Genomic DNA, 16,461 nt, shown 5'->3' with positions numbered 1-16,461 from the left:
TTGGTTTTTAAATTTACAGAGACAACATTTTGATTGTAAGAGAGCTCAGATTTTCTTGTTAATAAATCAGTTTGTATTGTGTTGCTGGCAGATCGCTTATTCTGCAAATCAACTTGTAACTGGTTTAGAGAGATTTTCAAAAAAGATTCTCTTTTTCACCTAAACAGTCAGAATAGTGTAAAAATATCCTCTTGAAAATATGTTACTTCTGCATTTGTGACCGCAAAAACCTGAGAAAAAGCAAAACAGATTTTCACAAGCTGCGGCTTGAAATATTCAGTATTTTGTGTATTATTAAACGCACAGCCCAAGTTGAGATGCACTTTGAAACTGCTTGGGTAGTTTTGCAGATTCCTCCATGCTGGAAACAACGTCTTACTCTATATTTTATAGAGAAACTGAGAGAATATATTAGACACTTTTAAATATATTAAAACTGTGTGTAAGCCTTTTGACACTGCCTTTTACCCACAACAAATACTTACTTAGAAATCAAGTCTGTATAAGTTTTGTGCCTCGTGGAAACTGTTTATCCCAAGGCCAAAGACATATGACACAAGAGAGTTTTTTATTGGACACAGCAGGTGAGCGGCTGAGGGCCAGCCCACCCACACTGAAAGAGACACCCCCTGTTTGGAGGAAGAGGGGAGCCGTGTAACCCAAGAGCAGCGGGGTATGCAGGGATTTTTCAGGGTTATGCATGCCAAGCGCAGGGTCTCAATCTGGCAAATTCTGCTTGAGTTGGGAGCTGGCACTAGGATCAAAGCAGCCCCCTTGGACCTTGATATTAAATGTTGTCGATACCATGTCAGGAGAAAGAATATGCTGATATCTCGATTACACAAACAAGTTAGGGTGACTTTATGCTAGAGCAGACTGTGAGAATAAATTAACTTACAATGAAAGGGGTTCAGGGGTGCTGCCTTAGAATAACAATTTTGCCCACTGGTAAACTGTAATGTACTGTATGCTTGCATGCTAGCAGCGCTACATGAAATATGCATTCCCTTTTTATAATGCCATGCTCAAAAGTTCATGTATCTGGGGTGTATCTGTGTGTGTGTGTGTGTGTGTGTGCGTACACCCCAGATTTGGGAATAGACATTGTAGTTTATTTCATTATATAATACATATTAAAAATCTGCACTCTTCTATATTTAGTAATTTGTTATTAAAATTAAATTAATTCAGTTAAATGCTGTATCCTAGCTCCTATATCTACTTATGCCTCCTATACCTACTTCCCTATAGAAGCATACACTACAGTTCAAAAGTTTGGGGTCAGTTTTTTTTTATTTTTATTAATTTTATTCAGCAAGGATGTATTACATTAGTAAAGACATTTATAATGTTACAAAAGATTTCTATTTCAAATAAATGACAAAGTTCATATCACGGTTTTTACAAAAATATTAAGCAGCACAACTGCTTTTAACATTGATAATAATACATGTTTCTTGAGCACCAAATCAGCAAATTTGACTGATTTCTGAAGGATCATGTCTGCTGAAAATTCAGCTTTGCCATCACAGGAAGAAATTATATTTTATAAATATATTAAAACAGGAAACAGTTCTTTTAAATTGTAATAAAAAAAAAAATCACAATATTACTGTTTTTAGTGCATTTTTGATCAAATAAATGCAGCCCTGCTGAGCATAAGAGACTTATTTCAAAACAATAAAAACCATACCAACCCCAAATTTTTAAACGGTGGTGTATAATCTTGTGTATTATGATTTGGGACATGACACATAGTATGAAAATTGGGATGCATGAAGAATATACTAAGCAACTAAACTACATTTTAAATTATTAAAGTAAATATATTTTGTGACAAAAAAAGTTTAATACTGTATGGCATTAAGCACTCTCCACAACTATTATGACCTCAAGTAACTGAGGATTTTGATATAGATCATGATTATCATTTAAAAATAATGCTCTTCTGCACTCTTCTCACCACTGAAAGATCTCCCCTCTCAGCCTATAGTTCCTTAGGAAGGCTCCTAATGTAAAGCCCCTATCTGCACTGGCAGATGTGCTGAGATATAGAGACAGACACAGAGGAGGGCATGATGTCATCACACATGTTGACGCCACACGGTCCAGAGTTGTCAAAACTATCAGGCTGCCATATCTCAAAAACTGAAATGGAAAATAAAGAAAGGATATAAAAGAGAGGATATACATTGTCTAAACCAGTCTACAGAATTGCGATACACTCCCAAAAATATTGCACAATGTTGCTGAGCCAATATGTTCACTTGCCTACATAGTACTGACAGGAATAAGAGGGCTTGTATGAACTTCCTGAATCCTGATTAAGATAGTAGAAAGAAAAGGGAGAACACATACTGAATAATTTGTCCTCTTGAGCTCATATTAGAATTGTTTCTTGCCTCTGAACCCTCAGGCACATGTGTCTTTCTCCTCACCTGTTTAGTTTTACACTTTGAGTTGGTTCCTGTCTGAGAGCCCTTTTCATCGTTAGTTTTCTTTAAAATTACAAATATTTTATGAACACCGCAGAAACAGTTCAAAGCACCTTTGTGGGGAGCCTAGCTTAAATACACAGATGTACCAGGCATCACTTCAATCCAACCACCGTATGAGCTACATCACTAATTCACATTAAAGGAAGAGAGAGAGAAACTAATCTTTTTTTCCACCACTCTTTTATTTGATCCTCAGCTACCTATGCATTTACATCAGACTTTCATATTTGGAATTTAAAAATGTGAATAATTTACAAAATAGGGATAGTCATGACTATTTACATTTACAAGAAAGAAAAATCACAATGTTTTTTAAACAGAAAAAAAAAATCTATCAAATATTGTGAAATAGAGAACTGGAAAAAGAAGGTATAAAGTATAAAGGTTAGTAAGATGCATGTGTATTCTATACTACGTAATTGAACAATTTCATATAATTTATTTAAATAGGATTATAAAAAAAATTATTTGAACAACTTTATGAATGAATCAAATGTGCTCTAATCAAAAGTGTTTTATTAAACAGGAAAGTTACTGATTATTTAAATTTTCAGTGCAGTGTTGGGGAAGCTTCATTAAAAAGTAGTTAAACTACTGGTTAAGGATATGTATATGTATATTTCTATTTATATAGAAAAGCTTATAAGTAGAGGGTTTTTGATTCATCCCAACAACTTGAATCTTTTGATTCCTTAAACCTAAAAGTTCAGCTTTGTATTAAAAAAAAAAAAAACATTATAAAAACTGAAAGTAACATCATATTTATATAACTGAATAGGAAACATAATGATGAACACAGACACTTGTGCACAAGGACGAATGAACTGGTTAGTTGTTTATGAACAGGTTCATTTACATGAATGGTTCAATTGAACCGATTCACTAAAATAAATCGTATTTCTCAACACTACTTGAGAGAGAGAGAACAGTTTAAGAAAGTGTTTGATTATTTCCTCTGCTTGCTTGATTGCGTGCATAGCATTAATGTGACAAAAAAAGAGTTATGTAGCATTTTGTCACGCTACACTGTTACATTATTATTATTATTTTTAAAAAGCTCAGCTGCTTAAATGCTACTGTAAATCTAGATAAATTATAGTTAGATGTTTCAGTCGAATATAAATTGAAAAGGTCACATTTGACAAAAAGTTTAATTTGTTAACATCACTTAATTCATTAGGTATCATGAACTAACAATTAGCTTTTTAACAGCATTTAATAATCTATATTGATGTTACTTTATAAATATGCTATCGTTCATTGTTAATTCATAACGTTTATTCATAATACAGTAGGTAATGTTAATATATAACTTGAAATGTTAAAAATGTATTAGTGTATGTAGATATCAACATTAATAGTGTAAAAAATTACATTGGTTGTTAATGTAATGTAAATTAATGTAATACCTCGTGTTAACAAACTGAAACCTATTGTAAAGTGTTAGCTTTAAAAAAATATTCTTATCTCATGAGCAATGCCTCTACAGAAAAAGGTAATGGCCGTGTTACAGCTTTTCTGATGGGGTCTTTATTTGCACCCTCCATACAGTCCATGTGTACAGAGGCCTCGTGTCCCAATGACCTGCAGCGTTTGTGGGGCGATTTAGCTTGTGCCAGCACGTCTGCCATATTCAGTGAGGGAGGAATGTCTTGCTTTGACATGGTGTCAATAACTAAACTTTTTGGTTTGACAGACATATCAGAAAACCTGCTGTCCGGCATGTTTTTAACCATGTTGACACCTGGGCTCGTGCTGTAGCAGCGCGGTGGAGGCCGAATCGAATTGAAAAGATCCCAGTTCTCACACACTCTTAGAGAGACGCTGTCTGTCAGTTTGTCTGTGCCGCAGTCTAAAGTCTTGGATTTAAGCGTGTGCTGATGGTGAGGGAGATCACAGTCAGTCAAAGGAGGGCCGCTTTTGGACACAGGCATGTAAGTGGGCATGACTGGGTTTGATAGCGGGAAAAAATACGGAGTGGGAGCAAACGGCACCACAGCCTGGAGGAGGAGCGCAGGCAACTCTTCCATCTCTCTTTGCCTCTGCTCTCTTTCCAGCATCACAGTCTCCAGCTCTTTATCAGCAAACGCTCTCCTCTTCCTCATACGAACACTGACTGGGGGTTGGTGGAGTCTCTTAGGCCAGTCCTCCAGCACAAGTGGCTTGTAGCCTACAACATAATGAAGGAGTATTAAAATTGTGGATTTTTCTTGTTCATAATCAAGTCACATTTAAATGTAAAAATATTAGAAGAGTCTACCAGAATAAACTGTTCCACATATAAAAGAAACCTTATAAATTGAGATACTTTGGATTCAAGTAGTCAAGTAGAGAAAAAACTTTTGTTTAGTTATTAATGTTTTTTTAAAGAAATCTCTTATGCTTGCTAAGGCTGCATTTATTTGATTGAAAATACAGTAAGACAGTAATATAGTGAAATATTATTACTTTCATATATTTTAAATGTAATTTATTCCTATCACGGCAAAGCTGAATTTTCAGCAGCCATTACTTTAATCTTCAGTGTCACATGATCCTTCAGAAATCATTCTAATCTGATGATTTGGTGCTCAAGAAACATTTATAATTATTGTCAATGACGAAAACAGATGTGCTGCTTAATATTTCTCTAGAAATGGTGCTACATTTTTTAGGACTTCTTTAATAAATAGAAAGTTCAAAAGAACAACATTTATTTGAAATATAAATCTTTTGTCACAGTGTAAATGTCTTTACTGTCACTTTTTCCTACAGTTTTTCTTTAGAAAGAAAAGCAGAGCTTTTGATGTCAGCAACAAATGGAAAGCATGCAAAGTGCTTTGTCGTCTCTTTCAAAAATGGACACGCCTATATATTTTGCAGTCTTATGTATCATTATATGGTTAGCTACATTTTTTATTTGCATCTGTTAATGGTTTTTCCTGCTGACCATGACAAATCAAAACAGACATGTGGACAATTTTTAGGTCATGACCCACATTTGAGCACCACTTTTTAAATGCATTTCTTAAGTACTGTAAAATTAGCTGCACAAATCATTTTCACCTAATTTCAGAAGAATTAAAAAATACATTTCTTAGACTCCATGTGGAACTCATAAAAGTATAACAGTTTTAAATAGTCTAATGGTACAAAAACAAATTAAGCATATTCAAATTTATGATAACAATTAAATCAGTTTGACCTTAATGTTGACACAGTGAGAAACGCATCAGGGAAAATCAAACTCCAAAGTAGTCATATGAGCCAATTTTTTTTTGTAATTCCTCTATCAATTTGCATAATTTTAATTACCTTACATAAACACAAACATATTTATTCCCGACAGAGGGTTCTTTAGCATAACGGGTGAACTAATCCAGTTTCTCCCGATGTCGCCTTTCAGGGTGCAGTCGTGTTAATGAGATGTGCATTAATTAAGGCTTACCCTCTAGAATACTCTTTGCCAGGAGACTAGGTGCCCTCGTGTAGCGCTGATAAGCTGTGTGTCTGAGAACAGAGGTGCTTTTTTGACCTTTTTTACCCTGTTAAAGAGAATGCATAACTCCGCATTAATTTATGGGATAGATATAAGATACTCACTCTACAATGATGCCAATGGATGTCTTGTTTTTCATAAACAGTGTCCTTTTTCTTAACAATATCTAATGCATCACACAGCTTTGAATGTCTAACTAGACTACTTAAAATGCAATTAATTTATGTTGTTTGCTCTCAGGAAATTTGTGATGAAGATGTTTATCATTGAAATAATAATAAAGCATTAATTATGACAATAGTATGTTTTGAAAATGACTGTAAAGCATTTTTGTTTATAGAAATATATAAATTTGAAGTGAATCAAGTGGATGTACCATTGTAGTACCATCCATGGTATTCTTTGAAATGCATTGGAGTACTTTTTAAATACCAATATACATGAATATGGTAGCAATCAGTATTGTTTTATAAACAAAAGTACCATGTATAACCATATGTTTCCAGTCCTGTATCATGATATTGCCACAGTACTTCTTTTAAGGGTAGTTAACTATGCAACAGACATTTTTTTTTTTTGCAGTAACATGATTTTGCCCTAATATATAAGCAAAAACATGTTTTAAAAAATCTGATTTCATTAATAAATGTGGCAGGCTTGAACTGCAAATTTTACATTACAGCAAACTTTACATTTAAATGACATGTATCAATATAATTCTAACAAATAAAGTAAAAATTCAAATGTGTGTGTGTGTGTGTGTGTATATATATATATATATATATATATATATATATAATTTGCAGTACTGGTTAAACGTTTGCAGTTTAAGTCTGCTACAAGAAAGTACACACGTGTAAAGTAAAAAATCAAATGTGTGTGTGTGTGTGTGTGTATATATATATATATATATATATATATATATAATTTGCAGTACTGGTTAAACGTTTGCAGTTTAAGTCTGCTACAAGAAAGTACACACGTGCTCAAATCCTTCAACAATACAATGTCACTTTGTTTGCAAATAACACCCTTTTTTAGTTCCACTGGAGCACACAGAAAGCTTTAAACTACTCTTTAAACCAACCTCTGTGGCCTGCTGTCTCCGGAGGGCGACTTGCGCTGCCATCACTCTCTGTCTCTCTACGACCAGCAGACAGTTCGCGCACTGACAGTCACGCCAGCGACACAGGCGCTTGTGGCCCTTGAGGCGCGACACGACGCCGTGATTCCTGCAGCGATATATAAATTACCACCTCAAAATGAATAATAATCCAAATGAATAATAAGGATCACAGTCCAAATACTGCTTTAATTCTTTAATTACCATTATATATATATATATATATATATAAATCCCCATAATAATAACAACCCATAATCCCACAGTCATGGCACACTGAATATTTTGTTAATATACTATTGTTCTGTACATTGTGATATTGTTGCTGCTGCCTCATTCTTGAATTTAAATATTGTTTCAGATATTAAAATAGAGGACCACAATGCTAGAATATAATTATAGAATTATAAAGAATTTAACAAGAATTAATAATATTTTAATGGTCATTTAATTTTGGTGTCAGGGTTAATGGTCATTTCCACACAGCAAAAGCACATATTATTTACTGAATTAAACAGCGTCCAGTCCCACTGCACAAATGGGTGTCTTTGTCCTCCCTCGAGCAATGCTTTTGAAAATCCACTAAAATGCACTGCAATCAAATGTAGGACACTTAACGTGTACTCAGCCTAGAATATTAACAGTATAATGTGCAGCAGTCTGCAATAACCCACAAATCCTGTATCCAATGTTATACCAATCCAATGTATAATATTTCTCTTCAATAATTAATCAATACACTGAAGCAGTATTTTACTCTTCTCTAACAGTCAACCAAAGTCACCCTGTTTTCTGACACCTAATTTAGGGTTTAAAAGATGATAAGGCACATTATGTGTACTCATATCATCACTATGTGGTTTCGCTGCTCTTAGTGGACAGTGACCTCTGTGACGCCCCCATGTGGAAGATCTTTGTATTATCAGGACCCGCTGGGCATTTTAAATTGTTACCTTGTGTGCCCTCCTCTGCCATATACAAGTAATTACACTCAGAGTAAAATATTTGTTGTCTTTTACACATTGTTAGTATTCACATTGCTGAAATTAATGAAATATTTTGTAAATGGCTCAGTTGTTTCTGTGTGTATCTTTTTTATTTTATGATATTCACTATAATAATACTGATCTTCAACAAACCACATGACATACAGCAATTGAAAAAACACCCACACACTTTTAAAGGTATTATTAATATTAATATTCCCTAACTCACATTCTGTATAATATTGCACCTATATACAGTAGACAAGACATCCCTAAGAGGCCTCTAAACCTATCAACAATATTAAGATGTTACCTTTTTCTGCTTCACTGACAGCTTAGAACAAATGAATTTAAGCTTTTATGTCTGACACACTGACACACTGATTAAAATCAGTGTGTCAGATCTTTGTGACAAGATGATGCCTTATTCTTTTTTAAAGATTACATTAATATTTCATAATTGTATAATATGCATGTTACTTTGTTGCATATTAATTTTGACTGGTGTGTGAACCAGCTCCTTGGCAGTTTCCGATGTTCTTTTAATTTTTTTAAAAGATATTATCTTTCTAAACTGTCAGTTCAATTGTCATCTCATGAATTACATTATGTTCAACATTATTCTGAAATTAAATAATCTTCCCAGAAACACCTGCATCTTGATTTGGTCTCTGCTAACATACACTGAAAATAAATATTTAGGCCACTAAAACTGAAAACATTCATTTTAATTTAATTAAAAGTTTAAAGTTAAAAAATGTATTGCAAGTTTTTCGCTTCACAAGATATTAATTGATGGTCTAGTATCGTGTTGATTATTGTGATGTTTTTATCAGCTGTTTGAACTCTCATTCTGACGGCACCCATTCACTGCAGAGGATCCACTGGTGAAAGTGATGTAATGATACATTTATCAAAATCTGTTCGATGAAGAAACAAACTCATCTACATCTTGGATAGCCTGAGGCTGAGTAAATTTTCAGGAAATTTTCAGTTTTGGGTGAACTCTTCCTTTAATAAGAGAAACATTGTTTATAGAGAAATGTAATCCAAACAGGGCCTAAATGACTAGCAGACCACCAGATGGGACCAGATCTTAGTCATCCCTCCAGTTGGTCAAACCCAACAGCATCCAGATGAAGAGGCTGCATACAGATCTGCCTGGCATGGGTACAAGTGAAGCCTTTTTTTCACATATGCCAATGTATGTGGAGAGGCTAGAGAGGCAAATCTGGAGTCTGTGAAGAACTTGGAAACGTGTGTTTGGTGGCAAGGCTCATGCGTTCTCCACGCTGTCTGATGAAATCCTTAATGACCTGAAGAGAACCCTTAGTCACTCACCACAGTCAATTTGAGTTGACATGCTCTGTTGTTGTTTGATCCACTTATTTATTTGACCTCTTTTTACATTTATTTTCTTCTCTCACTCTGTTTTTCTGCTCAACAACATCCACAGGGCTTAAGCTTTATGCTAAGATGTCATGACAGGAGAAGTTGGTGGAAAAAGGTCTTCAAGGGTTTAAAACTTTCTAGGGGTCAGTCTGTTCGGTTGTGTTTTTCCTTTAGCAGAAATTGATGAATACATAAAAAAGATTGTAATTTTAACAAATTTTTCACTTACTCTATATGGCGAAAAACTGTAATAGACCTATTGAGACATTACATGAAATTTTACAGTTAAATACTGTTAAATGTACAATTTTAGGACGTGAAAAAGAACGTCATCTTGTAATTTACAGAAAAAAACAAGGATTCAAGAGTTTTTCATTGAAATAACTGTTTCTAACTAATGTAAAAATGCAGAAAGTTTTCTGTGAGGGTTTAGGTGTAGGGTTGGTGTAGGGCGATACAGTTTGTACAGTACAGTATAAAAACCATTACGCCTATGGAGAGTCCCCACAAGGATAGTAAAACAGATGTGTGTGTGTGTGTGTTTGTGTGTATGTCACCATGCACCATCTATATTTTAGTATTTACTGTACCTCAGCTTGTGGAAAAGCTACTTGTGATGAACTCTGATTCATCAAGTGATTTTCTTTTTACCACATGTTTTGAAGGTGGTTGTCCATATATTATAATAATAATAAAACCAAATAAAGAAAAAAACATGAAAATAATAATAAAATGTTGCTACTGTATTTAAATGTGTATGTCACCATGCACCATCTATATTTTAGTATTTACTGTACCTCAGCTTGTGGAAAAGCTACTTGTGATGAACTCTGATTCATCAAGTGATTTTCTTTTTACCACATGTTTTGAAGGTGGTTGTCCATATATTATAATAATAATAAAAACAAATAAAGAAAAAAACATGAAAATAATAATAAAATGTTGCTACTGTATTTTTTAAAAAGTAAAGTTCTGGCAACAACAGCTGCCATTTTTACTTTAAATTTTACAGATACTACAGCATAATATTTTTTAACAAGACAAACTATAAATGATCAAAGTGTCTTACACAGTTAAAAAACTGTGTAGTGGGACACTTTCTGATAGTTTATAATTAGTCTTGTTTTAAAATATGATGCTATGAAATTGTGTGAAGGGCTAAAGTTCCTTACAACATTATACAGAGGAAAAGGAAAATATTAAATACAAAATGTAAGTGTCACATTTTTGTTGTCTCACTTTACCTGTATTCACACTATGTTTATGCCGCAGCCTTTCTAAAAGCAGAGGCATAACATCATATTATTTATGCATATAGTATTAGAATATTTTGTTACTATGCTCTTTGCCTGTTAATTACTGTATGTGCTCATCACATGAAACCCCCACAAATGGAGGCAACTCAATGTAATTATAGCTCTTCCAGCAAAGTTTGTCATCACAAGATACATTTCACCATCTCTCACTATTGCAACCACTGTCGATGTGTAAGACCGGAAAACAAAGAGAATGAGCATATGATGAAAAGTGTATGGGAACGGCTTCTTCATGTGTCAGAAGGCGTATGAATTTCTGCCAGTTTCAGCACAGGTTAATGATATCTACTAAATGTAAAAAGCGAAATTCAAATGCAGAGGTGTCTTCAACTGCCTTGGTGAAGTATTCTTCACACAGAGTCTGTCTTTTGTCTTTCTGATCTGTTGATCTCTCTTTTTTTGTCATATTCTCACATCTGAATGTTTTGTGATGTACTTCTACTTTCTGCTTCTTATGAGTTCTATTCCTTTTCATAGGGAAAATCCATTGAATTCATTGTTTGTTTGTTTTTTGTTGGAAGATGACAAATTCATCTTAAATTGTACCAATTCTCTCCTGATTCTGCATTAGAACAGAAACCTCAAAATCATAAAACACAGACAAACACCGGTTCTCTGTAGTTCTTGAGTTCTCTTTTATGTTGTTATACAAACTGAGCAAATGGCAGCGACTGTCTAGAATTAAACAAAGACAGAGTGCTAAAGCCTGAAACTCCTCCCCTGTTTTCACGGCCAGTCTGACAGCAAGGAATATGTGAGTGTTTTGCATTGCAAAACATACCATTATTTGCCAGCCATGATTATTCAAAAGAATCAGCACTGGGGAGCAATATTAAACAGCTTTTGCTTTTTCATACCAGACACAAACAAAACAGCAACAAGAAAAGAAGTAAATTTAATTAACTGAACATATTAAAAACTCAAATTAAATATAAAAAGGGAGTGATTTTAGCAACATATCTGTCATGCTCTTCGCAAGCTTTCTTGAAATAATTTTGCAGCTATTTAAAGACAAACAAGGCAGAAAATTTGCAAATTAATTACTATTTATGCATTTTATCAAGGCACATGCTAAACATAAACACAGGGGACCGGTTGCTAGACAGAACAATTATGATAATTGATAGTGTCTCTCTCTTTCCTGTTGTTTTCCTCATGTTTTCTTTGAAAATTGTCATTATTTACTCAGACTCGTGTCCAAATATGTATGATTTATCTTTCTTCCATGGAACACAAAAGGAGACATAATGAACTATAACCTAGGCTATTGGTTGCTGTTTTCCATGCAGTTACAATGACATACAGTGGTAAAAGAATCACCCCCCTTTAAAATAATCACATTTTGTTGCTTTGCAGCCTGAAATGAAGATGGACAAAGTTTTTTTTAATCCAGCTGTATTTACTCAGTGCAACTTATAACATCCAAGTGAAAGATATAACACCAGCATGTCAATAAAAAAATAAAAAATAAAAAAAACAGAATAACTGATATGGAAAAAGGTTCATCCCTTCCTAAAAAAGACTTGTAAACTCAGTCAGATGTAGCTAATCACCTTCTCAATGGCACACAAAGCCATTTTAACTTTCAACTCTGATCAGCTGTGGTCATTTTGATTAGCTCAGCATGAAAAGAGCTTTCCTGGAGCATTTCAGTTCTAAGTAGTGTAACTGAAGCAAACAATCAACTATGGGTGGCAAGACACTGTCAAAAGATCTCTGGGATAAAGTTGTGGACAGGCACAAATCAGGAGATGGATACAAAAAAAAAACAAATTCAAAGGCTTTATCAATGCCTAGAAGCACAGTGAAGTCTGTTATTAAGAAGTGGAAGGTATTTGGTCCATCCACAGACCCTCCCTGGATCAGGACGTCGCTCCAAACTGGATGAAAGAGCCAGGAGGAAACTGCTCAGAGAGGCTACAAAGAGGCCTACAGCAACTCTGAAGCAGCTGCAGGAATTTATGACAGAGTGGCCATTGTGTGCATGTGACAACAATATCACAAATTTTCCACAAATTTGGAGAAAAGAAAGGCTACATGCAGTCATGACTGAGCTTTGCTAAAACACACCTTAAAGATTCTGAGGCAGATGAAACTAAAATTTAAGTATTTGGCCTCAACACCAAACGATATGTCTGGCGGAAATCCAATACAGCTCACCATCCAAATAACAGCATATTCCTCCAGTAAAGCATGGAGATTCTCTTCTATACCCACTGTACATCTTTATATGTAATTTCATAACTTCTGGTGTCTTTGAAATATGGTTAAAGTGTACAGCCAAATATTTATAGTGAACTAAAATATACTTCATTGCCCATTTGTAATGTTGAAGCTGCAATTTAATATTAAATATAATCATTTTAAATGTCATATCAAAAAATATACTAGTGGTAAAATTATACTCAAAAAATGTACATGTGCTTTAAGCATGACACGATTAAAAGAATAATTTAAAATGAATTTTGTAAAGAAAACTTTTCGTTTGACATTATTACAAAGTGTAAAAGTGTACAAATGATTTCAAAAGTGTTCTTAAAGTGTTAAACAGTCATGAAAGTGTACTCTCTTTAAGGCCACTTAAAGGGATAGTCCACCCAAAATGGAAGATTCTGTCATAATTTACTCACCCTCAAGTTGTTCCAACCCTGTATGAATTTCTTTGTTCTGCTGAACACGAAAGAAGACATTCTGAAGAATGTAACCAAACAGTTGCTGGTCCCCATTGACATCCATCCGTCCGTCCGTCCGTCTATCCATCCATCCATCCATCCATCGGCAGTCAATGGTGACCAGCAGCTGTTTGGTCTCCTCATTTGAGGGTGAGTAAATGGTGACAGAATTTGGGTGAACTGCCCTTTAAGTAGCCTTTATTTAAACACACTATTTTTAGGCTGAAAATATTAAGCGACATCATAATAATTCACCTAAAAGAAACTTTCATCATACTCACCCTAATGTAATTTCAAACTCGTATGATTTCTTCTGTACAACACAAGGTGAACCACTGGTATTTCATGATATTGTCATCAAATTTCAAGCTTCATAAATGATGCATAAAAGTGGTCCATAAGACACACTGAATTAAGTCTTCCAACATCATACGATAGATTTGTGTGAGAAACAGGATCAAATTTAAGTTATTTCTTAAGGCTGCGACAAACGATGACTACTGGAAGTCATTCGTTTCCAACTGAGAATCGCGCAGGGGTTGCGTGTACTGTGTGGTTCCTGACTGTGGAGTTTTCGGATCTGATTTGATTTTTAAAAAATTATTATTATTATTTAAATAGTTTTTTTGCAATACAGTGATGTGTGTTGTAAATCAATTCAGTGAAAGATCCGATTCAAAAGAATTATTCATTCATGAATCTGACAATGCAACTGCTTATGAACTCTCTTTGATTAACATGCTATGAACTATCACTGAATAATGACTTACGTTTTGGTCTGTTCTTTACAGAAAGCTATTGTATGGCTTCAGAAGATTTGAAATGCAGCATAAGTTGTATTAACAACTTTAATGCTTCTGCCTCAGTTTCAGTCCTATACAGTACTTAGGTTAAAAAATAGCACTCTTAATTTGAAATATACTAGTGGTAAAATTATACTCAAAAAATGTACATGTGCTTTAAGCATGACACGATTAAAAGAATAATTTAAAATGAATTTTGTAAAGAAAACTTTTCGTTTGACATTATTACAAAGTGTAAAAGTGTACAAATGATTTCAAAAGTGTTCTTAAAGTGTTAAACAGTCATGAAAGTGTACTCTCTTTAAGGCCACTTAAAGGGATAGTCCACCCAAAATGGAAGATTCTGTCATAATTTACTCACCCTCAAGTTGTTCCAACCCTGTATGAATTTCTTTGTTCTGCTGAACACGAAAGAAGACATTCTGAAGAATGTAACCAAACAGTTGCTGGTCCCCATTGACATCCATCCGTCCGTCCGTCCGTCTATCCATCCATCCATCCATCCATCGGCAGTCAATGGTGACCAGCAGCTGTTTGGTCTCCTCATTTGAGGGTGAGTAAATGGTGACAGAATTTGGGTGAACTGCCCTTTAAGTAGCCTTTATTTAAACACACTATTTTTAGGCTGAAAATATTAAGCGACATCATAATAATTCACCTAAAAGAAACTTTCATCATACTCACCCTAATGTAATTTCAAACTCGTATGATTTCTTCTGTACAACACAAGGTGAACCACTGGTATTTCATGATATTGTCATCAAATTTCAAGCTTCATAAATGATGCATAAAAGTGGTCCATAAGACACACTGAATTAAGTCTTCCAACATCATACGATAGATTTGTGTGAGAAACAGGATCAAATTTAAGTTATTTCTTAAGGCTGCGACAAACGATGACTACTGGAAGTCATTCGTTTCCAACTGAGAATCGCGCAGGGGTTGCGTGTACTGTGGTTCCTGACTGTGGAGTTTTCGGATCTGATTTGATTTTTAAAAAATTATTATTATTATTTAAATAGTTTTTTTGCAATACAGTGATGTGTGTTGTAAATCAATTCAGTGAAAGATCCGATTCAAAAGAATTATTCATTCATGAATCTGACAATGCAACTGCTTATGAACTCTCTTTGATTAACATGCTATGAACTATCACTGAATAATGACTTACGTTTTGGTCTGTTCTTTACAGAAAGCTATTGTATGGCTTCAGAAGATTTGAAATGCAGCATAAGTTGTATTAACAACTTTAATGCTTCTGCCTCCGTTTCAGTCCTATACAGTACTTAGGTAAAAAAAAAAGCACTCTTAATTTGAACTAATTGCATTTAATATAAATTTAAATTTTAAATAATGCATTTTCATTGTATATAATATACATAATTATATATTTATATTATATTCATATTTCAATTAATTATCTGCAATTAATTGCCTGGAAACATTGCATTTAATTCACACTTAAAGTATATTAAGTGTGTTATTTTGATAATACATACAATTTTCAAAAGTATGCTAAAGCGCACTTCTTTTCCAAAAGGGTATTTCATAATTTTACTGCCAGTTACACCCTCTGTGAATAATTCATACAATCTAATCACAGTTCTTCATATTCTCCACATGTGCACCTAACCTTGAAAGAAAGCATAGTGCATGGGTGGAAGTCAATAGAAGTAACTATGCCAGCTGCTGTAATTAGCATCAGTCCAGTCGCACCACGCCAACCCAGCCCACCTGTTTGTGAAATGCTCACGTTTTCCTGCTAAGTAGGTAAATTAAAGATAAACAAGATAGGCTTGAACCAAGTGGGTGTGAATGAAGATTGATAGATGCCTCCTTTATAAGAGTTCAGACAGGTCCGGAGTAGATTAACAAAAACCAAAAGGTCAAATCATTTATATAAATGAATGAGGTTCGTCTATGAGACAGGAGCTTTCACTCTGCTGGCTGAGAGAATGAAGTTAAATTCTTTATAAGCAGAAATAGTGACAGATTTTTTTTTAAAGACCTGCAACATTCCCTTGTGACATTTTTCAGACTTTTCAGTGTTCTCTGAATAAGATCTAAGTCTTCTAAAATGCAGAGGAGCTTGTTTTGACACTGAGTAAAAGTAATTTCTCCATCTGTGTAAAGCAGGGAGCTGCTGGCTCTTGACTTTTTTGATTTTGAATTTGTCTGTCTAGTTCCCTTTCA

The 16,461-nt window shown here is 34.2% G+C and overlaps 1 protein-coding gene across 1 annotated transcript; it reads right to left on the bottom strand.

Moving 5' to 3' along the window:
• Window positions 1-3,897: 3,897 nt before the first annotated feature.
• LOC107725188 (doublesex- and mab-3-related transcription factor 2-like) lies at window positions 3,898-7,219 on the bottom strand (the record flags this gene model as incomplete). Its single annotated transcript, XM_016534366.1, has 3 exons — window positions 3,898-4,668; window positions 5,926-6,022; window positions 7,064-7,219. Coding segments are annotated over 3 exons (960 nt in total), but the record flags the coding sequence as incomplete, so codon positions are not given.
• Window positions 7,220-16,461: the final 9,242 nt, after the last annotated feature.

Source organism: Sinocyclocheilus rhinocerous, unplaced genomic scaffold (genome assembly GCF_001515625.1).
Source record: "Sinocyclocheilus rhinocerous isolate Xijiao unplaced genomic scaffold, SAMN03320098_v1.1 scaffold1838, whole genome shotgun sequence".
In the NCBI taxonomy this organism is placed as follows: domain Eukaryota; kingdom Metazoa; phylum Chordata; class Actinopteri; order Cypriniformes; family Cyprinidae; genus Sinocyclocheilus; species Sinocyclocheilus rhinocerous.
Note: the sequence above shows the minus strand (reverse complement) of the source record. Positions and strands in the feature narration are given on the sequence as shown.